Source organism: Apodemus sylvaticus, chromosome 1 (assembly GCF_947179515.1).
Source record: "Apodemus sylvaticus chromosome 1, mApoSyl1.1, whole genome shotgun sequence".
NCBI lineage: Eukaryota > Metazoa > Chordata > Mammalia > Rodentia > Muridae > Apodemus > Apodemus sylvaticus.
In genome coordinates this window covers 168,061,772-168,086,357 of record NC_067472.1, presented here as the reverse complement: position 1 = coordinate 168,086,357, position 24,586 = coordinate 168,061,772, and the positions used below count along the sequence as shown (strand labels likewise).

The 24,586-nt window shown below is 43.6% G+C and overlaps 1 protein-coding gene across 4 annotated transcripts in view; it reads right to left on the bottom strand.

The window, feature by feature from the left end:
• Hps5 (HPS5 biogenesis of lysosomal organelles complex 2 subunit 2) overlaps positions 1-24,586 on the bottom strand; it is a 30,793-nt gene that overhangs the window by 6,127 nt on the left and 80 nt on the right. Inside the window, exons 1-19 of one of the 4 annotated variants that reach the window (XM_052162222.1) lie at positions 24,126-24,500; positions 22,862-23,039; positions 21,013-21,123; positions 20,854-20,918; positions 20,050-20,242; positions 18,566-18,699; positions 15,940-16,152; positions 15,567-15,638; positions 13,202-13,290; positions 12,022-12,200; positions 11,266-11,424; positions 10,109-10,295; positions 9,359-9,482; positions 7,705-7,854; positions 7,182-7,253; positions 6,325-6,899; positions 1,670-1,790; positions 1,318-1,473; positions 399-518 (exon numbers count right to left, since the gene is read on the bottom strand). In XM_052162222.1, coding sequence (XP_052018182.1) covers positions 399-518; positions 1,318-1,473; positions 1,670-1,790; positions 6,325-6,899; positions 7,182-7,253; positions 7,705-7,854; positions 9,359-9,482; positions 10,109-10,295; positions 11,266-11,424; positions 12,022-12,200; positions 13,202-13,290; positions 15,567-15,638; positions 15,940-16,152; positions 18,566-18,699; positions 20,050-20,242; positions 20,854-20,918; positions 21,013-21,123; positions 22,862-22,969 — 2,828 coding nt within the window. In that variant the 5' untranslated portion in view covers positions 22,970-23,039; positions 24,126-24,500. Of the gene's footprint in view, positions 1-398; positions 519-1,317; positions 1,474-1,669; positions 1,791-6,324; positions 6,900-7,181; positions 7,254-7,704; positions 7,855-9,358; positions 9,483-10,108; positions 10,296-11,265; positions 11,425-12,021; positions 12,201-13,201; positions 13,291-15,566; positions 15,639-15,939; positions 16,153-18,565; positions 18,700-20,049; positions 20,243-20,853; positions 20,919-21,012; positions 21,124-22,861; positions 23,040-24,125; positions 24,501-24,586 lie in introns of those variants that run through there. The other 3 variants (XM_052162238.1, XM_052162230.1, XM_052162247.1) reach the window with 3 other exon arrangements.

Genomic DNA, 24,586 nt, shown 5'->3' with positions numbered 1-24,586 from the left:
CTCTGAGTTACATAATGGTGGGTTTTTTGGTTTTGTTTTTTTAAATTGTACTGGTACATTTATAAATTAACATGTCTTTTTGAAAGAAAACATAAACACACACACACACACACATTTTTCTTTAAAATAGGCTAACCCAGGGTTCATTGTGGGTCTACAAAAGAGCTACAGACAGGCAGTTTAATTCTTTGAAGTTATGTGCAATTTTTACATGAGTGTGCATTTCCCTGAATGGAACCCTGGGATTCTAGGGTCTGTAAGCTCACAAGTGTTCAGAACCACTAGGATTTCTAAGGATATGTGATCTCATTCCTCCCGCCACATGGTTAAGCCTTTCTACTGCTGTTCCTAAAGTGAGCGTGACCGCTCTGAGCGAGTGAGTACGTCAGACTGCTTACCTGGGGTGTCCTTCATCATCCACTGTACCTGTGCTTGGTGGAGCATCATGGGACACCGCCAAAAGCAACCACTCAAGTCTTAAGGATTCTGGTTGTAGAAGGAACTCAAGGAAGGATGGCCTGAGAGCAAGTGGGAGAGAAGACAAAGTGTGGGGATGTAAAGGAAATGATTAGGGGTACCTGCTATTGCACGTGGCTAGGAACGCTAGTGAGAGAGTATCAGTCTGCTAAAGGAGTAGCCACGCCCTAAGACAATGAGGAAAAGCTAAAGGGAGCGGGGCAGGGGTGGGCGCCAGGAGGCCAGGGTGACAAATGAGAACGGAGATGACAAGTTTGCAGTCTAATAACAGAAGGGGAGCTTACTGCTATGGGGAGAAGAAGTGATGGCCCAGCCTGGGAGGAGAGAGGCAGGAAGAGAGCCACCGGGGAGGGCTGGGCCACTGCAGGGAAAGCACTCACTGGCAGGGGGACGAGAAGCTTGTCTGCTTTAGCTGAAGCCCTGCTGTGCCAAGAACTTATTTTCTTTTTGAAAATTATTTTATGTACATATCGCCCACCTATATGTCCACCACATGCATGCACTACTCTCGGGTTGCTAGAGAGGGTGCAGATCTCCTACAACCGGAGCTACAGACTGTTGTGAGCTGTCATGTGACTGCTGGGAATTGAACCTGGGTCCTCCACAAGAGCACCAAGTGCTCTTAACTGCTGAGCCATCTCGCCAGCACAAAGGACTTCGTTTCCCACAGAGAACCCGAGATGCTCTCTCGCTCTCTCGGAGAGAGGAGGCGAAGCGTGGCATGTGTGCGTCTGGGGAGTGTGTGTGGGGGAAGGGGATTAAAGCGCCCCAAACCCTCATCTTCAGAGTAGCTGACAATGAGAACGTGACAAGTGCTAACAGAGACCACACACGTCTCACCACTGGTCCTCAGGCCTGGACTTCACCAGACTGTCTAGATAGGCCAAGAACTGAGCCGGATGCTGGCGGCAAAGCTGCGAGATGTCAGAAGGCGAGATGGACGGATAAAACTTGATGAAGGCTCGGAGGGCAGACTCCCCAAATCTATCATACAACCTGCACTTGAAAACAGAGCTCGTCAGTCTTCAATTTCAATGCCATAATAGGGTTTGGTTATACTTAGGACTCATCAGAAATAAAATCAAATAGTCTAATAAGACGCACACTATGCAAATGAGTCAAACTTGAGATACTAAGCCATAAAATCATGGCGTATGTTTTAGTTCCCACAGACGACACACAGTCAACCTACCGGGCAGCAAATGCAATCAACAAGGGACTATCAGAAGGGACGGAGCCATCCAGTAACTGCAGCCCCGTGGGCAGGTCTCCTTCTTCCATCTCCGCATAGGCAGGATTACAACTGGCCATTTCTGAAAAGTAAAGCAACCGCTGCAAATATTCAACAGCCCTTGTCACAGCCTACTGTCACCCACTAGCAAGCACAAGGCCCCAAGACTGGTTAAGCATTGCAGGAAACAAAAGCAAAACCTACCAGGATATAAGCTCAACTTTTAAAGAGCTTAAACTGGGAAATAAAACTCACTGGAATTTCTACTTTTGTGTATGTGTGTGCCATTGTACCCAGAGACCAGAAGCCAGCACTGGAGCCCTGGAGCTGGATGGGTAAGCCACCTGATGAGGATGCTGGAGCCAGGCTCAGGTCCTCTGCAAGAGCAGCAAGCGCAGTTCTTAGCCTCTCAGCCTCCTCTTCAGACCCACATAGTGCAATTGTCAGAGGACAAAAGAACAAATAGTGACAATGGAAGGAACTATTATGCTTTGAAAAAATAAGTTTATAGGGCTGTGTGTGTACTGTGTACCATGTATGTGTGTACTGTGTGTGTATACCATGTATGTGTGCACTGTGTGAATACCACATATGTGTGCACTGTGTGTGTACCATGTATGTGTGTACTATGTGTATATATCACATATGTGTGCCCTATGTGTGTATACAATGTATGTGTGCACTGTGTGTATACCGTGTATGTGTGCACTGTGTGTATACCATGTATGTGTGCACTGTGTGTGTATATCACGTATGTATGCACTGTGTATATATCACATATGCGTGCACTGTGTGTATATCACGTATGTGTGCACTGTATGTGTATACTATGTATGTGTGCACTGTGTGTGTATATCACGTGTATAATTGTACTGTGTGTGTATACCATGTATGTGTGCACTGTGTGTGTTTATCACATATGTGTGTACTGTGTGTGTAGCATGTATGTGTGTGCTTACGGGTCACATATCTCTATTATCAAAGGCAATCTGCTCAGTTTTTACAGAACCTGTATCCCATATCATCTTTTAGAATTAAATTCAGTAAAACTGATTTAAAAACAGTTGGCCTTTAAAAAAATAAAACCAAAACAAACACCAGAACTCAAGCGAGTCTTCATCCTAAGAAGGAAGAACTGACTTTTGGGAGCTGTCAGAAGTCATTTACAGCCAAGCTTAGTGAATGAAGTGAGTGGCAATCTAGTTTAAAAAACCAAAAACACTTTTCTGGTTTAAAAAAAGGTCAGGCAGTGGTGGCGCACACCTTTAATCCCAGCATTTGGGAGGCAGAGGCAGGTGGATCTCATGAGTTTGAGGCCAGCATGGACTACAGAGTAATTTTCAGAACAGCCAGGGATACACAGAGAAACCCTGTCTCAAAACAAACAAAACTAAACAAAGAAAGAAAGAAAGCAAAAATGGTATGACTCTGAACTTAAGTAAAAAGCAGCTGTTGAGGGTTTTTTAATAATAGTTTTCAATGGTCCCGAAGACATACACCAAAAGTTTCAGAACCTGCCTTCCATCAAGAAATCAGCTGGTTCTGATGTGGGCGAGAAGAGCGCCCTCTGCTGGCAGGAATGCACTCCAGCAGTCGCTATGACTCGAGTTTCTCACAAAGCTGGAACTGGAGCTGCCAGATGACCCAGGTGCACCACTGCTGGGATTCATCCCAAGGACCCCAAATTGACACCCCAAAGGCAGCTGCTGAGCCACGTCAGCTGCGGTGTTCACCACAGCTAAGAGACTGAACATGCCTGTATGTCCATCAGAGGGTGAACAGATAAAACAGTGTGGTGCATAAAGGAGACAGAATGTATGTGGTCATAAAGGAAATGAAACCACGACGTGTGGAAAATGGATGGAACTGAGAATCATGGTAAGCAAAATAAGCCAGACTCAACGCAGAAAGACTCAGAGATGCCATATGTTTGCTACTGTGTGGATACAGAGAAAGTGATAGAACAGGAGAACTGAGGAGAAAGGCTTCCTCTGAAAAGAGGAAAAAGAAGGCCAGGGACAAATGAGAAAAAGTATGTAACATAAACAAAGATGCCACAATGAAACCCCTTACTTTCTATGTTAATGTAAAAATAATTTTATTTGTTATCAGTGTCTGTTGGCATGTATGGGGTAGGAATGGCTGCAACGTCATGCTTGCGGAGGTAAGGAGACAACTGTGTGGAGGGTGTTCTCATTTCCAGCCTTGTACAAGTGCTTTTACTCTCTGAGCCATCTCTCTGATCCCAAAAATTAAAGATTAAAACAGCAACAACGGCAACAACACGCGCTTCGCAACTGAAACATTATCGGAAGGGGGCACCTATCTAAAAGCCAGACTTCAGCTTCTACTTAAAAGAGAAAGCACCTGCCTCATACTGCTTCCCATGGGACTGTGTCAGGCAAGAACTTAAAGAGCTGGAGTCGTGAGGAAGGCTTCATGCTGTACCCCAAACTTCAGCTGCACCCTGCGTGCTCTAGCCTGCAGCGGCACAGTAACAGCGCCCCAGCACTCACACACTTCTGCCAATTTCTAGGCATAAAGGCTGAGTACAATCACAGGAGAAGGAAAAACGACAAGTTAGGAACTGTCAGACACTCCGAAAAGAAGCATCTTGATTCTTATTTCACATAAAACACTTATGCTTTTAAGCTGCTATATGTGAACTAGAGATGCATTGTCTAGGAAGCTAAAAGACCTTTAAGTTAGACAATATGGAAGATTGCTTACCTGTGGTAGTACACTTTGAACAATGAAAAAATAAAGTCTCACTTGCTGGAGACAACAGGACATCTGTTACTTAAGCAGAATTCTGAAGGAAAAAAACCACTTCAGAAACAGGGTAATTGAGCAAAGAGCTTCGCACGTGACCGTGTCATGAGGACGCAGCTGGCGTGAGCTGCAGCTAGGCCTGAGTAGACACTGCTGGATGGCCAACCCAAACCTACGAGCTCTCATCCTCCTGTACAACAGGACAACTCCTCCATGTCCTCTGCAGTCAGGCAGTGAGTGAAGGGAGTCTCGCCACTGTAGTGTGAAGGCTGTGAAGCCACCACAAGGTACCACTCACCAGACAGACACAGCAGCCAGCCTTGGCCATGAACCTTAGGGAAGGAGAGAGCTAGAAACACTGCAAGGAACCTCAAGGGCGGATTCTGCAAAGAAAGCTGTCCGCTGGCTGAACCACACCTCTCCCACAGTGTTACACAGCGAGAACTAAGATATTCCATCTGAGCTGAGCGCTGCGCTGCGCTGCAGCCTGGCCAGCTACCACCTCAGTGCCTCCAACACCTCATCTAGAGAAAGCATCAGCACCACCTCTTCTCAGGTCTGCTACAATACAGCAGGCACGCACCACACTTCCCAGGACATGGTCCCTCAACTAGCAGCAAACACTCTTGTGTGAGCAAGCCACTGAAAGGATCTTCTTATCGTCCCATATCTGCACTCGTAAACATTTTACTTTAACCCCAACTGTTCTAACATTGCTATGTCACTTTCTGAATGTCACTTTAAGAAAACTAAGACTAAGAGCGACAAAGTAAGTCAATGTTTGAAGAACTATTAAAGCTTAAATTAGTAGAAAACAGGACTACTGAGATGGCTCAGTGGAAAGAGATGTGTGCTGTCAAGCTGAATCCCAGGGACCCACAGGGTGGGAGGAGAGAACCGACTCCACAGTTGTCCTCTGACCTCTGCATCTGTGCCATGATACACACACACATGTATGCAGGTACACACATGCATGTGCACACACACATACAGAGAGAGGGAGACAGAGAGAGAGAGAGAGAGAGAGAGAGAGAGAGCGAGAGTGAAGGGCTGGAGAGATGACTCAGCAGCAGGGAAAAGCACTGTTTCTCTTGAAGAGGACACGGGTTTGGTTTCCATCCACCTTCAAGAGGAGGCCCACAACCACCTCTAACTCCTGCTCGGTTACAGGATTGTCCCTGTCCAATTACGTTAGTGCAGAGGAGGTCTGTGATTGGACAGGGAAAAGGGGGGCAGAGCTAAGAGTGGCAGAGAGAGGGAAAGTCCCAGAGGGTAAGAAGGAAGAACCAAGATGGCTTCAGACGTGTATCTGTGTGGCATTTACCAGCCACAAGTAGTTATGTTTTCACAAGATTACAAATGTTGGGATAAAGCTTTTACCATTATCAACTGGCTCTTAAATTACTGTATTGGCATCTTGTAAATTGTGATTTTATTGAAATATAAATTTGATTGGTTAATTAAGCCTAAAGAGTTGTGATTCTATGGGGTAATTAGGTGTTGAGGAGGCAGATCTTGGGATGTGTGGGGCGTTGTGTGGAAGCAAGCAATATTCAGGACCCCCGCTGGAGAGATGGCCCTGTGGGGACAGAAGAGTTTTTAATATTTCCCACAACACTGCTCCAAAGGATGTGATGTTCTCTGGTTTCTTTAAGCACCTGTATGCACACGGCACACACACACACACACACACACACACACACACACAAGTATGTATTTTTTAAAAGAGTGAGTAGAAACCAGAAGGGAGTCTGGCTAGAGAGAGGGGAGTTCTATCCAAATCTTTTGTCAAGCTCCCACATTATAAAATACCTCTACATGTGGTAATGCTACCTGACAGTTACCTTTCAGTCCTTCAACAAAAGTGTCCCAAACACGAGGGCTGTCGTAGGCAAGCTTGATACTCTCCTTTGCTCTTCTCAAGTCCAGGAGAAAAAAGTATTTCCTTAGGAAGCGACCAGCCAGGATTTCTGGAGAGAGCTGCTGTACAGCACCCTCTACATGTCCGCCTCCGCTGTCCACTGCTGGCGTCAACACGTTCAGCTCCAAGCACAGCGTCGTCAGTTCTGCCAGGTCCTTCTGAAGGCTGCTTGCTATGGTGTATGGAGAGTGTACTCGGAAACTGTCGGCTGAGGGCTCACTAAGGCTGCTTACAGGGTCACAGGTTATCTGACCTCCAGTTTCCTCAGTGCCTAAAGAAACCTTTCTTTCTTCTCCACTCTCTTCATCTAATCCTCTCTTTTCTGACTTGCCATGGAGGTGAACATCCAGATTCGATTTCAGGGGTAGACTGCTGGTATTGGAAATGCCAGGAAAATCTTCCACAGCAAATGTTTTTTCTAACTGTGAAAGCCACTCACGTAAAACCATTCTTAGCAACTTGGGCTCAAACAGAACCAGAGGGTCCAGTAACTTGGTCCTATATAAAAGAGACGAATATAAAGTTGTTTCATTTGTTTTTAAAAAACAATTTAAACAAACTTAACTGATAAAGCATACTCATCTGGGATAAATGTTGCTTTTGAGCATTTTAAATGAGATTATCCCTCAAGCCTACAAGACAGGCAACACTGACTCTGGAGCACATTACTGACTATGGAACATCCATTGCAAAGGAGGCTACCTCTGACCTAGACAGTTAAGACCAGTGCAGATGCAGTGCAAAGGCCAAGCCCACACACTGTAGACCCTCCACACTCACATTGCTTCTGCTGTCGCTGCTGTGAGTTCTTGAAGCCTGTCTTCTTCAGGAGGTTGATGAATTTCTTCCTCCCTAGAAAAGCATGAAAAGGAAAAAATTCTATTCACAGGCAATAGGGGCAACCAAAGCTTTCTTAGACCAAGACTTCTACTACTTACTAAATGGCAAGTATCTTCATTAAATATTCTGTTCTAATTCATCAAGCAATGGCACATCCTAGAGCTGACAGGCCAGACAGCATTAAGGATGTAAACTTACAAGCTAGTCATCTCCTCTGAATCTAACACTCCTTTGTCATTCCAGGAATGTGACAAAATGACAGAGAAGGAGAAAGGTGCATAAGGTAAGAGACTGAAGTTCTGTCTCAACAGCTATTAGCTCTTTGTAAATGTGGGATCTGCAGGTTCTGTGCTATGCAGCAGTCTTCAATGAGCAGCACCTCACACACAGGTCTCCAACAGCACCGCCCAGGCTTCCGCGCCCTGGCAGTTGTCCTAGTGTCTAGACTCAGACCCAGGCTTACTCAGGGTCCTCCTCCGGAGGGCAGATGACCGCACTCACTTCCTCTTCATGTGCTCGGCCAGCGTCCTTGGATCCAAATGTCTCTTTCAGCTCTGGGCTTGCATGAAGGGTGCCAATCTTCTCAGTAGTTTTACGTACAAAACTAGAAACACTGAAAGTCAAATACCAAAAATCTAACGTGAAATTGTATCAACACTGTCAAGAGTTGATATATAACACTAGTTACACATCACAGTTGCTCAACCCTTGTTTCTGATGTTTCTGTTTGCATTAGCACTAACTACTAGCCCAGCTGGAACTTAAGAACAAGACAGACTCTGCTCATAGCAATTTCTCTAATCAACCACATTTCACATGAGCCTCATATAAACTTACGATAGTGATCCGCTGTGTTTATAGAACTGTCCTGAAGCTGGGTGGTAGCAACGCATGCCTTTAATCTCAGCCTTTAGTCAAGAGGCAGAGGGACGCGGACCTCTGTGAGTTTGACACCATGCTGACCTTGGTCTACAGAGCTATTTCAGGATAGCCAAAGCCACACATAGAAATCCTGTCTCAAAATCAGAAACACAACAACAACAACCCACTGTTCTGAGACCAGTGAGTCACTGCTAAAGGAAAGGTCTCTAATCCAGTTGTTCCTGCAATGTCATGCTCCATCAACTCAGGCACGGTAACTGTGACCGGCAGCCACCTTCTAGTCGGAGAATAACACGGATACCTCATGAGACTTAGCTCCTGACTTTCACAACAGATCCAGAGGACAGACAAGAAGAATGTATACCCAGCAGGACTTGGGCAAGCAGCTGAGCAGAAGACACACATTATCATTCATTCTCAGGGCCAAGACTGAAAAAATTTTCAAACATTTCCAATTTCTCCCAGATGATGGTATATACTTCTAACCCCAGCATTCAAGAAGCAGAGGCAGGTGGATCTCTGTTTGAAGCCGACCCATTCTACATATGGAGTTGCGTGTCAGCCAGAGCTGCATAGTGAGGACATGCCTCAAGGAGGGGAAAAAAAATGCTCCAATTCTGACCCATTTAGTGAGAAAGGATCAAGGACTAGAAGGCCAGCAAGAGACCTCAGCAAGTAAAGGTTCTTACTACCCTTTTAGAGAACCTGTGTTTACTTCCAGCTCTCACAGAAAGGCACCTCTAACTTCAGAGGATCCAACAGGCACCCACACATACATGGTACACATAAAACTCACACATAAATACAAATAGATAAATCTTTACATACACAGAAAAAGACGAATGGGCCCACGAGAGAACCGCAGAGGTAAAGGCACTAACTCCCAAGCCTAACAAGGTGAGCGGCACCCTAGACTCCACAGCAGAGGACTGATGAGACTCGGTGGTCTTCTTCCTCTACACGGGCACACTATGGCATACACCAGGGTATTCCAATTTTGCCGCGTGTAGGGTGGAAGTAGGGGCTCATCTACAACAACATAAATACTCAGCTATGAAGAGGAACACTCAGTTCCCCAAGGTTAAAAGGAGAAATTAGTAGTTGATATTTACAGGTTATTAGAGAAATAAGAGACTGTCTTTTTATCATTTAAAATGTCGTTTCCTTCTCAGTATGTCATGTGACAACTAAAGCCAAATGAGAAATGGGATTAAAGGACAAGATGGTTTGCTTACCTGTCTTTAACAGCCTGAAGAGATACGAGGGGAGATGGAGAACGGAACGGCAGTGCAATGCTGAAGGGCAGGAAAGCTTCACCCTTGTCCACCTCAGACATCACTGGGCTGTGGGAAGCACTGTCTGATAGACAGAAAGAGGGAAAAACAAGCATCTAATCACAGGGAAGACTTTTAAAAAACTAAACGAATTCAGAAATGAATAAACCAAAGAAAATGAAGGATTCAATCCCAAAATCATAGCTGACCCAGATACAAATGAGCACAGAACACGGGTTTATGGGATGCATGGATGGTCCACATGAAACACTGAGCCAGGTACCTTCATCCAACTACTAACCCTGAATCCCCACAAGCCACAAGGGTAGTTTAGAGTTTCTACTAATCTCTTCAACAGTTCAGCCACAGGAATGCTGGAACACTGAAAAGGGAAGGCAATGGCTCCCAAACCTGGAGCCATCTTTCATTCCTGGTGGAAAATAACGTGGTTAGTGAGGGTAAAACTTCATTATTTTGGCTAATGATCTGTCTTAAGCTGTCTGGCATTTTTGATGCATGACCCAAATTAGGCACTTTACAAATGTTAGTTCAAACAAGGTTAAAGACCAGCATCTTCTAGTGACCAGCAGAGCTACAGGTGGCTAGTCTCTAACACGCTAAACTTCACTCAGACCTGACAGAAACTCTTTGCATAAGGTTATCTGGTCAGTTAACAGAGCAACTGTTCCTTGTCGGTGACACACCCATCACCTTCACTTCGGTTTGCACCACAGCCCTGCTCTGGCTGCTCCTCTTCCTGGTGTAAAGCAAATTCTTTAAGTCTCTCATCTTCTGAGAAGGTCTGGCTGTGAAGGGAGCAGGAATCTTCATCGGACTGACTGCCTCTTCTACTACTGATGATACGATAAATACCAGAATCCAAGATGCTAAAACTTTCCTAAAAATGAAAAGAATTCCCCTCAAAATCAAAGTTCTCCTGTGTAACACAGCACAGATTTCCCCAAACAATACCAATGCTGGAGTCTAAGGTCAGCAGCAACAACAACTACAGTTCATAGGCACACACAAGAGAAGAAAGAGTTTGGGCACCCTGCATGGGGGTGTCACATAAGCTAATGATACCATGTCACCCACCATGTTGCTCAGCCTGTCCTGTCTTTGGAAAGCAGGCAGTGAGGAAGGGCGTTGTAATGAGACAGTCCTGAGACCTCAGGTGACATAAAACATCTGAAATCACAAACTGAAAACCTCCTCACCTAGACAGGAAACTCTGTGAGGAGCATTTGGGAACAGCGAGCAATAAACAGTGACAGAGCAACTGTAGCTTCAAGATACTGCCGCTTTCCCCTCACTGCCATCATGGAAGAGCCTCCCTGCTACGTGACAGATTGTGACTGTGCTCACACTGCTGCTCAGTCTATAGTGCTCCTGGGACATGGGGAGCCTTGGACGTGGAGCTCAGTAAAAACTGGACAATGCCAGCCAAGCATGTATCACACTCTCTCAAAACACATGCCAAAGTAACCCTTCCCTTCTTACAAACTAGCTCACTGTAGTCTGTCAAAATGACTAAAAAAAAAGCTGATGTCTCCATGCCACCATTACCCCAAAAATGTACTACATAGAAAGCGAAAAGATCCTTGGACTTACTCATTTCCCTAGAAGATCCAACACTTCTAAAAGAGTTATAGCTAGCAGATGACTCGGGGTGAAGGCACCTGATGCCAAGGAAGATTGACCTGAGTTCAACCCTCAGGGCCTACACAGAAGGAGAGAGCTGACTACTGAAAGCTGTCCTCCATCTCCACCTGTGCATGCCGCCTCTTGCCCTACAACGCGCGCGCACACGCGCGTACACACACACACACACACACACTAAATAACTAAGTTAAAAGAAAAGCACTCACATGTGATGAAATGGAGCTTCTTCTACTGCTGCACGCAGAATCCAAAGGCTCGAATTTTACGATCAAGTCATCCAGCTGAGAAATTAGTTCACCACAGGCTGTAAGGTCCAGCTGAGATTTCAAATGCTCCAATTTATCTGCAGTCAGTGTTTTTCTTGCCTAATAAAAGGATAAGGAAACCACAACAAAAATGCTGTTTGTAACAGCATCTACATCCAAATTGCCAAAGGGCTAAAAGCACACCCACTAGAAGAAGCCTTCCCAGGTGTTTCGAGAAGACGGAGTAAGCTAGCAAGACTTAGTCAGAACATATTTGATATTAAGACTTAAGAGTTAACATATATACAGTCAGCCCTCTTAAAACAAGCTCTACAGTTTAAATATACTTGTATGTTAATCTGATTTCTGTTTTGTTTTGTTTTTCAGGACAGAATTTCTCTGTGTAGCCCTGGCTGTCTTGGAACTCACTTTGTTGACCAGGTTTGGCTCAAACTCATGTAGATCCACCTACCTTTGCCTCTCAAGTGCTAGGTCTGAGAGCGTGTGTACTCCGATACTTTCTTAAAATCAGGACCACACCATCTCTACTGCCCTCCGTCCACCCCAGATGCATCCGCCATGCTTCCTATGGAGACTTTACTTTACATGTGTAGGTCATATAGAAAGATAATAATGACAAGCAACTTTACAACAATCCTGAAAGCGTGGATGGTGTGACCCACCCACAACTGACATTCACAGTAAACTCTAACTCACTCTGCTGGTAATAATGGAATTTTGGAAGAGGCAGCATGTTCGAGCAGCCAGGTCCCACAGGCCTCTCCTTAACAGGCGTTCTACACAGCGCTCCACAGACAACAGGGAAAGATGTGAGATTTTCCCATTCAAGTGCAAACAGAACAACTCATTCTTGTAGACAGCTACATCCTGGATATCTAAAAACAACAAAGGTGAAAAAAATCCACAAGGGTGAACAGACAGGATATTAATCAAACACCCCTTACTATCTTTGTAAGACCCCAGCTGGGGATGCAGCTTGTGAAAGGGCACTCACCTACAACGTTCCAGATTCCCAGCAGCGAAATGGGAAATCCTACCATTTTTACATGGGCTACAATCATACTTATAAAGTGAGTAAGATTTGGCTCAATGAAATTGTATTTCTTTTTATATTTGTACTTCAATGGAGAAATCATATTTAGATACTTTTCTAAAATTAGAAAACAAAAACCCCACAGCTCTCTGATCTAAAAATCTTAAGTGTAAAACACTATTTCCCATGACAAAAAAATTGGTGGCTCAAGCCTTTAATCCCAGCACTTGGGAGGCAGAGGCAGGTGGATTTCTGAAGCCAGCCTGGTCTACAAAGTGAGTTCCAGGACAGCCAGGGCTACACAGAGAAACCCTGTCTTGAAAAAAACAACAACAACAAAAAAAGGAATTAGAAGTGAAAAAGTAGGAAATATGCTTTGGGCCAGAGAACATTCCAGAGCATAACCTGGTGTCCACATGAACAGCTTTCAACAAGTATTTAAAAGAGCAAATTTATATACCTTTTAAAATATAGTAAATAAAATTAATCACACATGAAGAGGTGTCTGTCTTGACTGAACACCTTGAAAGAATTTAACAAATTAGTTTGCAAGGCGCATCCTCTATTGGGGTGGAAAAACACAAGAAATCAATGTGGATCAATGATGACCCTCTTTTCTCTCTCTCAGAAAAATCCCAAAAGTCAACATGAATGAACTCTCTTAGCAGCGGTGGCAAAACTTTCCCATGGGTCTAGTTTCAACCAAGAGTACATTTTCTCTGTGTTAGTCACACACAATTAGTCTCTGCATTTTCAACTTCTCTCATTATAAAGAATCATCATTCAATTAATTTTCACACATAATTATGAGACTAAGTTACCTAAGAAAGAAAATATAATTACCCTTGACTTCACTCCAAAGAAGAACTTGAACATTCTGAGGAATGAAAATAAAAATTCCTTTTTCTGTCCAAGTCAGCACACAGTGTTCACTGGATAAGAAAATAAAAGAAGTCAACTAACCAAACCATAACCACAACAACAAGCCATCCCTCAGGTTTACCAGCACACAGTACTTTATAATTCCCTGGACTCAATCTCTCACTGACTGTTAAAGCAAAAGAGAATTCAGCGACGACCTGGCTGAACAAACCTTACTATCTCCTTCCTAAGCCCAATAGAAACACAGCATCAAATGGGAAGATTTAGACACAAACACAAGTAGTTTCTAGAAAAGGGGAAGGCTGGTATCTGGGAAAAGAAATATCTACTAAGAGGGACTTAGGTGACACTTATTCAGCTTCTCACATATAACACACAGACACTCATTTAAACAGATCAGCAACTTACAGTGCATCAGCTCAGGAGTCCTCCATCATGAAAGGAAATATTCTGCTTTCTCAGTGTGTGTAGATGACAAAGGCTGAGAACAGCTGGCCAGCTCCATGCCAGGAGTATTATAAAGGCTCTAGCCATGTTACCTAAGCGCCCCATCAAGGTTCAGGTATTACTTTGTCGGAGAGATGAAATAACGTGGCAGGACCATTCAGGCAAAGACTGATCCTAGCTCATGGCCCTTTCTTCCCCACACATCCCCGGGACTCCACTGGCCTCTCTTTTCCTGCCATCTTTCTCTTCCAAGTGTGACTATATCTCATGTCTGCCATTCACTGTGTCATGGCTGCAGGTTTTACAGTGCACACACATCTCCCTTTCTCCTGGTCAGAGCACTGCCCAGCAGCAAATCTCCTGCTCTAGGCACTCACAAAGAATCAGCAGATCCACGTCCCCCCAAGCCCAGAACAGCCAGCACCTCGCCCTGCACTTGGCTATCTCTTATTTACCCTACTCACGACTTCACCATGCACCGCACTAGTTTTCGGGTTTGTTTTTTTTTAAAGCAAACATCTCTACAAGTCTATAATCCTGAGAACTCAGAGCTTCCTTTATGCATACCCAACAGTATGAAAACTGGTTCAGTAGCTAGGAAAGGAACAGTGATAGCCACAGCATTTGAGTGTGTGTATAAATATTAAACATTCTGCCAATGTGAAAATCAAGATCTCTATCCCTAATGGACAGAGTGCAATCTATGTGACAAAGATGAAGGAACTGATAAGTCCTAATTAAAAATCACTAAAATTGGAAAATAAAAACCTTTAAGAACCAAATAAACACTGGGTAAAGATAAATATGATCGTAAGTTTGATAGTCAACTTTCAAATTTTATTATTTTAATTACATTTTTGTTGTTTTTGCTTTTGCTTTTGTCTTTCATGTCAAAGTTTCTCTGTGTAGCTCTAGCTGTCCTGGAACTGAGAGATCTGCTGACCTCTGTTTCCTGAATGCTGGAATTAAAGGCATGCACCACCACAGCAGGCTGAAAAGTCTATATTTATTTTGTGTCCGTGTGTACAGGAGTGCATGCACCATGAACATCGTGGAGGGCAGAAGACAGCTTGCAGGAACCTGTCTCTCCTCTGACCATATGGGTCCTAAGGCGCAAACTCAGGCACTCCAGCTTGGCAGTAGGCGCCTTTATGCCCTGAGCCATTTCAGACTCTCAACTTACAAAATGCCTTAGAAATAAAGAACAAACAGATGACTCAGCAGTGTCATGCTGACACTGGCTGCTCTTCCAGAAGACCCAGGTTTAATTCCCAGTTCCTGGCACTTCACAGCTGTCTGTAACTCCACTTCGGGGGATCTGACACCCTCACACAGACATACATGCAGACAAACACCAATGCACAGCACACAAAAAATAAATTTTAAAATAGTAAAAGAAAAGAAAAAAAGGATGGAAGGATGGAAGAGAAAAATAACCCAGAGGCTGGAAAGATAGCTCAGTGGATAAGAACATTCTGTTCTTCTGGAGGACCCAAATCAGTTCCCAGGACCCAAGCCTGGCAGCTTACCATTGCTGCCACCTCCAGCAATAGGAGACCCAACACACTATCTTCTGACCTTGCCCAGGACCCACTACATACAGGGCATATGAGTATGTGCATGTGCGTGTGTGTACACCTAAGTAAAATGAATATTAAACAAATAGTAGCCTGGATTGAATGAAGGAGATAAGGAGACTTAAGAGCCCATGTTTATACTTCATATATTCTTCATGCTGTTATTCTTTCATGGATAATAAACTGAGACACCAAAGCTGAAAGACTCATTTAGAAAGTCAAAGAAAAAATATAAATAAAAAAGTCAAAGAAGCTGGGCATGACAGCAAATGGCCTGAAAAGGGGGCAAAGGAGAAACTCACCTAAGATGCAAGAGTTTGGGGAATGCCAAAGACTGGGAGGCTCCAACCGTGTGATCATACTGAGGCTCAGTGCTAGAAGGTAAACACACCTGCTAGCAATTTACTCACAACTTTTTAAGTTTTAGCATACTTTTTGCAATATAGAGAAAGGGTCAACTTGACAAATTCAAGCACCTAAATCGCATCCCCCCTTATTCAAGTCAGTCTATTCACAAGAAAGAAGAAAGACAGTTGTTTAAGGACTCTTTTGGTTTCTCTGAATCTTTCAATAAAAATTCCACCTCACTCTTAAAAGGTAAAATCAAATCTTGACCATCCCACAAAGCCATACATTTTAACCCAACATCTCCAGGAAGTCCCGCGCAGTAGCTACCTTGCAGTGACTACAGGGAGGGGCGGCATTGAGAGCAGCTTCTTGAACTGGTGTGTACTGAGCACTTCCCCATCAAAGTTCACCTCCCACATCCTGGAGCCCGGGCGGGCGCAGTAGATCAGAGGCTGCTGGCCCCCAGTACACCTTCCGGGGAAGAAACAAGCCCCATATTCTCCATCTCTTTCCTTATTTCCAATTTTCCAGAACTTTTCCCTAATTTCCAGAAACAAAGACAAAGGTGGTTTATTTACAAAAAAGAAATGTTAAAGCACTCACATTCACCATGGCCATATATCCCTACACACAATGCCCTTTCCCCCTTTCTGCTCGGTCAGTACTCCACTAGAAAACAATGGCATGGGTGGGTCCAAACCACTGGTTCCCAGTAACCAGCCTGGAACAGGAAGCCAAGTCTTCACATCAGTGCTGTTTACTATCCACACAATGAGGAAGGCCTGTTTCGGATCCAAAAAGCATCACTGCTATAACCACTCTGTTCACATATGAACCCTACTGACTGCTTTCTGAGACACAGTAAAACACAATTCTTTAGACACTCCATGCAAGCGATTACTTTCCAACTGGATCCAAGGCCCTGCCCCACTTCAAACATCCAGTGAACTCTTCCTTTTCTTAAAATCCAGGTTCTTTTGAAATTCTGTGTCTTGGGGCATTCTGTCCCCTTAGCAGGATCGTTAGATGTGAGAGCTGAGCTTCACGGGACAACAGCCAGCTTGGCTCCTTCCTAAAAACTGCTCTGACTTATTCTGTTACCTGTCTGTCTGAATTTTGGTTTTGTGTGCTTGAAACACGGTCTCCCTCTGCAGCCCAGGCCAACCTAGAACTTATTATGTAGCCAGGCTGGACCTGAACTCTCAGCAGGTCTCATGCCTCAGCCTCCCACATACTGGCATTACTTCCTTTTTATAACTGTTTTTTATTTGGCAAACAAAATAATGGTTTCCCTCTGACATTTGACACATGTATGTCCTTTGAGAAATGCTCAGCTATCCGTGTCTTATACTCTGCTTTACAGAAAGTACCGCATTCAGATGGCAACGGTGTCTACTTAAGTGGTAGATTATGAATTTTCAAGACACAGGGTTTTTTTTTCCCTCCTTAGTAATTTTATTTCTACTATAGTGTTTGGCCCACAGAAAGCACTCAGTTTTGTCTTGCTTCGAACAAGGTCTCACTATGTAGTCCAGGTTTGCTTTAAAATCCGTCCACTAGTCCCCACCTCTGTCCTCAAGAGCTGGGATTACAGGCAAGCTCTGGCTCACTCAGCTCACGAACTCAGTTTCTTCTTGGAGAATGACCTAATATGCTCTTTGGCAGGAGTATGCTAAGATCATCAATGAATCAATAAATATTCTTCCACTTATTTCCTTTGTAAATAAACTTAGTAAATAAACATTTACTGTAAGAATATGGATGTAAAAATGCTCTGAAACAGCCAGGCATGGTGGCAGACACCTTTGTTCCCAGCACTTGGAAAGCAGAGACAGGCAGATCTCTGTGAGTTCAAGACCATCCTGGTCCACAAAGCCAGTCCAGGAAAACACTGGTTACACTGAAAACACTTTGGGGGCGGAGGGGAGAAGCTTTGAATACACAAAGCACCAAGTTTAATTATTAGGCTGTTTATTTTTTACATTGCCAATGATAAGTTTGAATTCCTGACCCTCCTACCTCTGTAATCTCAAGCTCTGGAGTTACAATATGTGCCAACGAGCCCAGTTTAGGAGTCCCAGATTTTAGAGAATACTATTTGTTGGGTAGAATGCAGGTTAAAACTAAACAAAAAGATTGTGTGAACTTTTAAGTTATTATACTATCCATGCTCCCCCAAACTGAATTGCAGCTAATAGAAGTGGACAATTTTACATGCTATTTGCGCAGCAGGTTCTACAGTACTGCAATTCCACTCTAGCTATACCCCATGAAATGTACACTTATGGCCTTGTTTAGTGTAAAAGTCTCACTTTTTTAAGCAAGCTTGAAGTTTTGCATAACAAATTTTTAAAGAAGGGATAATCTAAGAAACAGGATAGCTAGCAAACCAATCAGAGCCAGTGTGAAAACAATAGCCACTGAACTCACCTAAGTATGGAGAGCGGCTGAAGAACTGTATCAGGGATGGATAATACTCACTTAAGCCCTGTCCTAACTGCTCTCATATTGCACAAGCACCTCTGACACACTCCTTTGCCAGTCACTGTACCTGCATCTCTACCCTTCAGACTTTAGTGAGATTTTGTCAGCTTCAGAACGCCTATAGTGATTCCTTACCCAATTTTTTCCATTAGTAAAATGCCATTAAATAGACAACAAATTCCCAAAAGAGCAAAAATCAAGGCAGCCCTTTTGACTGCACACTTTGAAGCAGGTGCTTGGCACTCTCACGGTACTGAGGCGGTGTCACTGGGGAGGGTTCACTGATTGCTTGTCTTAGTCACCCATTGGACTACCTGTCTCCTCTTTTCTGACATCAACCTGCATTTAAACGGTCCCTTACTAAAAGCTACAAAATTATTCAAAAGATTTTGGCTCAGTGACTAGTAGAACTTAGACCCCAAAACCCTGAAATTCTATACAGCTAATGTCGTGGTCAGCTAATGAATACCTCTCAGTGTCACACAAGAAGGATCGAGTTAGTGAAGACACAAGTAATCTTCCATCCAAATAATCTAACTGGACAACACAGGAGTCGACTGTTATTATTGTCTGAACAGGAAACATCACAAAGGCAGCAGCTGCCTAAAAGGGATGTGAGAAGGAAACATATTTACAACACACACAACCTCTTCTCTTGACCTGTTGAAATAAGCCAAAATACACCAGGAGTGTCAGCACATACTGTACTCATACTGCTAGCCTTGAACTCAGGAATCTGCCTGCCTCTGCCTCCCAGAGTGCTGGGATTACAGGCATGCGCCACCACCACCCAGCTCAAAAAAACTTAAAAAAAAAAAAAAAGCCAGGCATGGTAGCGCATCCCTTTAATCTCAGCACTTGGGATGCAGAGGCAGGCTGTTTGAAACCAGCCAGGGCTACATAGTAAGTTCCAGGAAAGTCAGGGCTATGGAAAAAGATCCTGTCAATAAAGAAATAAGAAACTGGAGAGATGGCTCAGCAGTTAAACAGGATTTGTTGTTCTTGTTCCAAGAACCCACCTGGTTCTTCACAACTGTCCATAACTCCAATTTCAAAATGTGCGAAACAAAGAAATACATTTAATAAAATACTCATACATGTACAATAAAATAAACAAATGTAAAAACGTGAAATAAAATAAGCCAGAACTTAATTTGTATACAAGGATATAAAAGTTTCCATCACTTAAAACTTGTGAGACTGCATATGTTGGCACACACCTTTAATCCCAGCACTCAGAAACAAAGGTAGGAAAATCTCTATTGAGTTCAAGGCCAGCCTGGTCTACATAGCAAGTTCCAGGATAGCCAGGACTACATAGAGAGACCCTGTCTCAAAAAAACCAAAATAAATAAAAATCTGTGAAATAATTTGATATCTAAGTATAAAAATTTCTCAAAGTTCTATTTGTAATTATCTGTTTGTGAAGTTAAAATGAAAAGAAAATGTATTAGCACAGAACATCTGCAAGAGAATTTTTCACCTATTGACAGTATTTCTCCTTTTGAGTACAGTTTCAAATTCTACTTTTCTTTTTAGTTTTTCGAGACAGGGTTTCTCTGTGTAGCCCTGGCTATCCTGGAACTCACTTTGTAGACCAGGCTGGCCTCGAACTCAGAAATCCGCCTGCCTCTGCCTCCCAAGTGCTGGGACGAAAGGCGTGCGCCACCACCACCCGGCTTACTTGTACTTTGAATCACACTTGTATCAGAAGCCAAAACTTTGGTGAGTCATTATAAACAAACCAGAATATTCTGGTACGTCCAGTAGAGTAACTTAGACAACACAAGTTACATTTCTTCTCCCAGGACTCAACACTGAAGCAAGTCAATAATAGATACATTTGCCTAAGCTTCTAGAAAATATAGCAGGTAAAGCTGTGTCCTTCACTCACATCTCCACAGATAACACCCGACATCACAGGACACACAAGGAACTGGAGCATTTCCTCACCTTTGCTTGTTTCAAAGTGTTGAGTTTGATGGCAGATACTTTGCCCACATGGTCACCTACAAAGACTCTCAGAACAGCTGTGTCCCAACAGAGGGCAGTAACTTTTCGGCCTTTGTGTTCAGAGGACACATGAATTCGCTCTGGTTTCCCACGACGTTCTTGATTTAATTCCCAAACAACTACAAGACCTTGACTGTAGACAAGTTACAAGTGACATAAAGTTACCAAAAAAAAAAAAAAAAAAAACTTACAGCAATGATAAAAACAAAAAACAAAACTGAACTGCAAAATATTAGTCATATTGAATACAATATGAACTCCCGTTCTTAGGGGAAGGAGTTATGAACCACAGTGTTCACTTCCTTGTTTTGGCTATCAAATCAATAAATTTGGAAAACTTAATAGTTCAAATGTTTTGCACATTCTCTGTTCTCATATTCTCTCAGCAAGATTAGAGATAGTACAGGCGTAAGCATGGAGATTAAGGAAAGAAGCAGGCTCTGAGAGGACAATAAGACACACCAGATGTGCACGAGCTCCTCAGGGAGAGGTGACTCTTCCCATTCTCTTTTCAGAGCTTTTAGAAGCTGTTGCCTCAGCTCAGCATTTCCCACAAACAGTAGGGTGACCAACTACCCCCCCCCCCAGATGACCTGGGCCCTGAGCAGAATTGGATCCCCAGGATGTGACTTTCAGAACTGACACCAGGACAGTGCTAGGTGAGATGAGATGGTTGTCACCCTGACAAGCACACATGTCAGTGTCACGCGCATTTGGAAAAGGTCAGCGTTACGGGTTTCATACCTGGTAGCTACAGCAACATAATCATCATCATGAGGGCAGCAGGCAATCTGAGAGATTGCCCCTTCCTAAAACATCAGACAAGAATCATTTGTTTTCATTCTTCTTTTACTCTAAATGATTACATTGGGGGGAAAAGTGGGAGAATGTCCTTGGTCTTACCCGGTGAGAAAGAAACAGCCTTTGCTTCCAGCCATCTTTCTGAATGAGATTGAGTCCTCCTCCTGTGCTGCCTAACGCCAACCATTTCCGAGACACAGCTATGCTGGTACACTAAGAGCATGAGGAGACAATTGTGAGATCCGCTGCGCACTGGAGATGCACCTCGGGTACAGGACACCTACCTGGCATGCACGAGAACCTAGGCTGCATTCCCAACACTTAAAAATAACCTAGCTGCTTGCAGTAAATATTGCAGGTCTGTGCTCTCTTCCTCCCCTCGCTCCCCTGCCCAGAAGGACACATTGTAACAGCACTCCTTTATCATCCCAGAACACTGAAATTTGCCAAACAAAAAACATTTCCCTTTTAAACTTGTAGCTGAATCTCCAAAAGCTGAACAGGCTCAATTGTATAAATGTGTGATTTTTCTTTGTTAAAATCAGTTATTAAATAGTTCATATTTTCATAATTTGACTAGGTCATTCTAGGCTGGTTACCATGGAGAAAACAGAATAATTACCAAGGGACAAAACAGCTATTTTAATCATTTGCTCACCTAAATGTATGTACTAAGAGCATATCTGTATTCCAGCCAGAGGGGTTAAAACCGTGTCCTAAGGGCCGAGCCACATCCTAGCAAGAAATAGGTTCAATACCCTGTAACACCTATCTACTACACCTGGGAGGAGCATGAAAACACATTCCAAGAATAATTCTGTATTTTGAAGAAACTGAGGTCACAAGACTCTTGTCTTGTTTCTTGGGAGTTTTCCCACAAGCATTCAGAATTCTCACACAACTCTATTATTGACGTAGTTACTGTCGTGTCAGTAAGGTATGCTGTGACTTGCAACTGAAAACACTTCCAATATTGTTGACTGCACTAGCCTAGCTAGTATTTCCCTTTTCTTGGAGGACAGAAATCTGCATTGAGACATCAGGCTTATGCCTGTGATCCCAGCACTGAGGAGGGTGAGGCAGGCCTGCCACCGTGAGAGTCAGGCCAGCCTAGGCGGCACTGTGAGTTTCCGACAAGTCTGGGCTATACAGTGAGTGAGTGAGTGAGAGAGAGAGAGAGAGAGAGAGAGAGAGAGAGAAGGGAGGGGAAGAGGAAAGGAAGGGAAAAGAATGTTAATGATAAAAAAAAAAAGAAAAGTGAAGGATGGGTGATAAGAAGCAGCAGCAAAAGTTTAAAAACAAAACGAGGCTGAGCGGTGGTAGTCCACACTTTTAGTCCCAACACTCAGGAGGCACTGACAAGGGCATCTCTCAAGGTCCACTTGATCTACAGAGTAGGTTCCAGTACAGTCAGGACTAACAGAGAAATCCTGTTTCAAAAAATAAATAAATAAATAAATAAATAAATAAATAAATAAATCACTTGTGAGTATGATTGATCAAGACTTTATTCTTCACCGTGACATCCCTGTGTTTAATTGAGGATCTGAGGTTTCAGGAAACCATGTACTTCCAAGAGCTTTAGTCTTATTCCCTATACTGGGTTGTATCCTCTGCTTGAAGTAACTGCAGTTGTTCCAAAACGTAATAAGGTAAGCTCAGTTGTACTATTAATGCCAATAAAATATGTTGCTTTTTGAGAGAAGACAGCAAGGTTACCAAGAAGGGGGAAAATAAGTAATAAGTAGACAAGTGTCATATTCTAGAACTGAGAAAGAATTCAAATGAGAGCTCAAAAAATAAAGAATGAGCTATGACCATGTACGGCACAGCAGGCAGGAGCCCCAAGGGACCACAAAACAAGGAACTAGTGCAGCCAAGAATGGCAGAGCACTAGAAACAGGGAAATGAAAACAAAAGTAAACGAGACTGCTACAAAACAGAAGCTCACCTTCAGGCGACTGGAGTCCAGCCTCAGGGCTGTGAGTAAAGGATCCAAGGACTCAAACTCTGCAAGCACATGGCTGTAGGCTTCTGGTATCACTGGCACAAAAGTCATTTAGCCAGAAATATGAAGACTGTTCTGTAAGAAACACAGGATTTCTCTCTGAAAACAAAGCAAAAAAGCCCTGCAAAATACAATTTTAAAATTGTAAAATATTAATGTTACAATTAGCTATGCAACATATATTAATTAACATTCAATAGAAAAAGAGGCAACCACCTCTGGAAGTTGGGGGTGGGAGGCAAACCTAGGTACCAATTATATGCAAAGGTTCATTCACACCATGTCACTTCCTGACTCTCAGAGTCCCTCCACAGTCCTATCCCACTGTACTATGGAACAATTTAAGTAAAAAAAATGGACAGAGTAAGACAAGGAAAACTGGCCAAGCTCCTCAGAGGTAAAGTAGTAATCCCACTGTGTTTGTGTCATAAATCATCTGTCTATAGCTTTAAGTAAGAGATAACCTCTGTAAAGACCTCAAATGATAGAGCCCCATCATCATACCCTAGTCATCTGCCAACAGTTGAACAATGCTCAACAGGAATAAGCCTCTGGATCATTCTCTGGTCTAGCTGAAGCCTATGTATGCCAAAAGAGCAAATGTGCCTACTGAGAAGTGAGGTACAGAGATTAGACCTCAAAGTATAAGGGCTTTAGGCTGGCTTTCCCAAGGGTCACAACGCTCAAAAATAAATAAATAAATAAAAATTAAAAAAAAAGAAAAGGCAAACATAAAGGAGGAGGAGGAAGAGGAGGCCCAAGAGATGGTTTACTGCTATGCCTGGTAATCCTAATAGGGCCCAAGAACTCACAGATAGATAGGAGAGACCCAATTACAAAAAGCTGCAGTGCCATGCCACCTCCTCCCCACAATAATAAATGAAAGTAGAATATATGTAAGCTCAAAACATTTTTTCCACTTCCCAAGATTATTTTTATGGTAATTCAAGAATGGTAGACAGTGATTGTTGCTCACAAAGTCAAAGCAAACCACAGTATATCTAGTCCCACAAGGTGCGTGGAAGGAAGGACTCGAAAGACACAAAGTAACAAAAACTGAAGAAATTATGCAAAGGGAATTAATAGACTTTATTTCTATAGTAGGATCTTCCTTATCCAAGAAATAACAATTTCTTGAATTGAATTTCTGAAAAATTAACGACTCGTTCATGCATTCATTCATTCATTCAGCGTTCTAAGTGCCTACCGTGTTCTAGGCCCTGCGGGCCCTGCTGGAAATGAAGAAGGAGCAGAAGAACAAGTCCCGGACCACAAGAAGCTCCCGTCAATCACAACTAACTTTTAAAGCGCCCTGACTTTAAACCGCAGCTGTCGCTCTAGGGAAGTCCAGGAAGTAGGTTTTCCAAGCCAAGCTCAATGAATCTCAGGTTGACAAGCTAGCCGAGACCCGCCCCCAAAGACCAGCGACCGCTTTCCTTTGCAGGCTCCACAGACATTCAACACCCCATGACAGCGGAACCTGAACTTCTGACACGCTATCGCCCCGCCCCTCTCTTGCGACGTCATCCAGGGGCGCCAGGGACCAGAGGAAAGCGCTGTTAACGGCACTTCCTTGTCACGTGACGCTCACGCCCCTCCCCGCGCGTGCTCCCTCCCCCTCCGGCCGCGGTCGCGATTACGCTCCCTGCGGCCTGCAGTCAGAGCGCC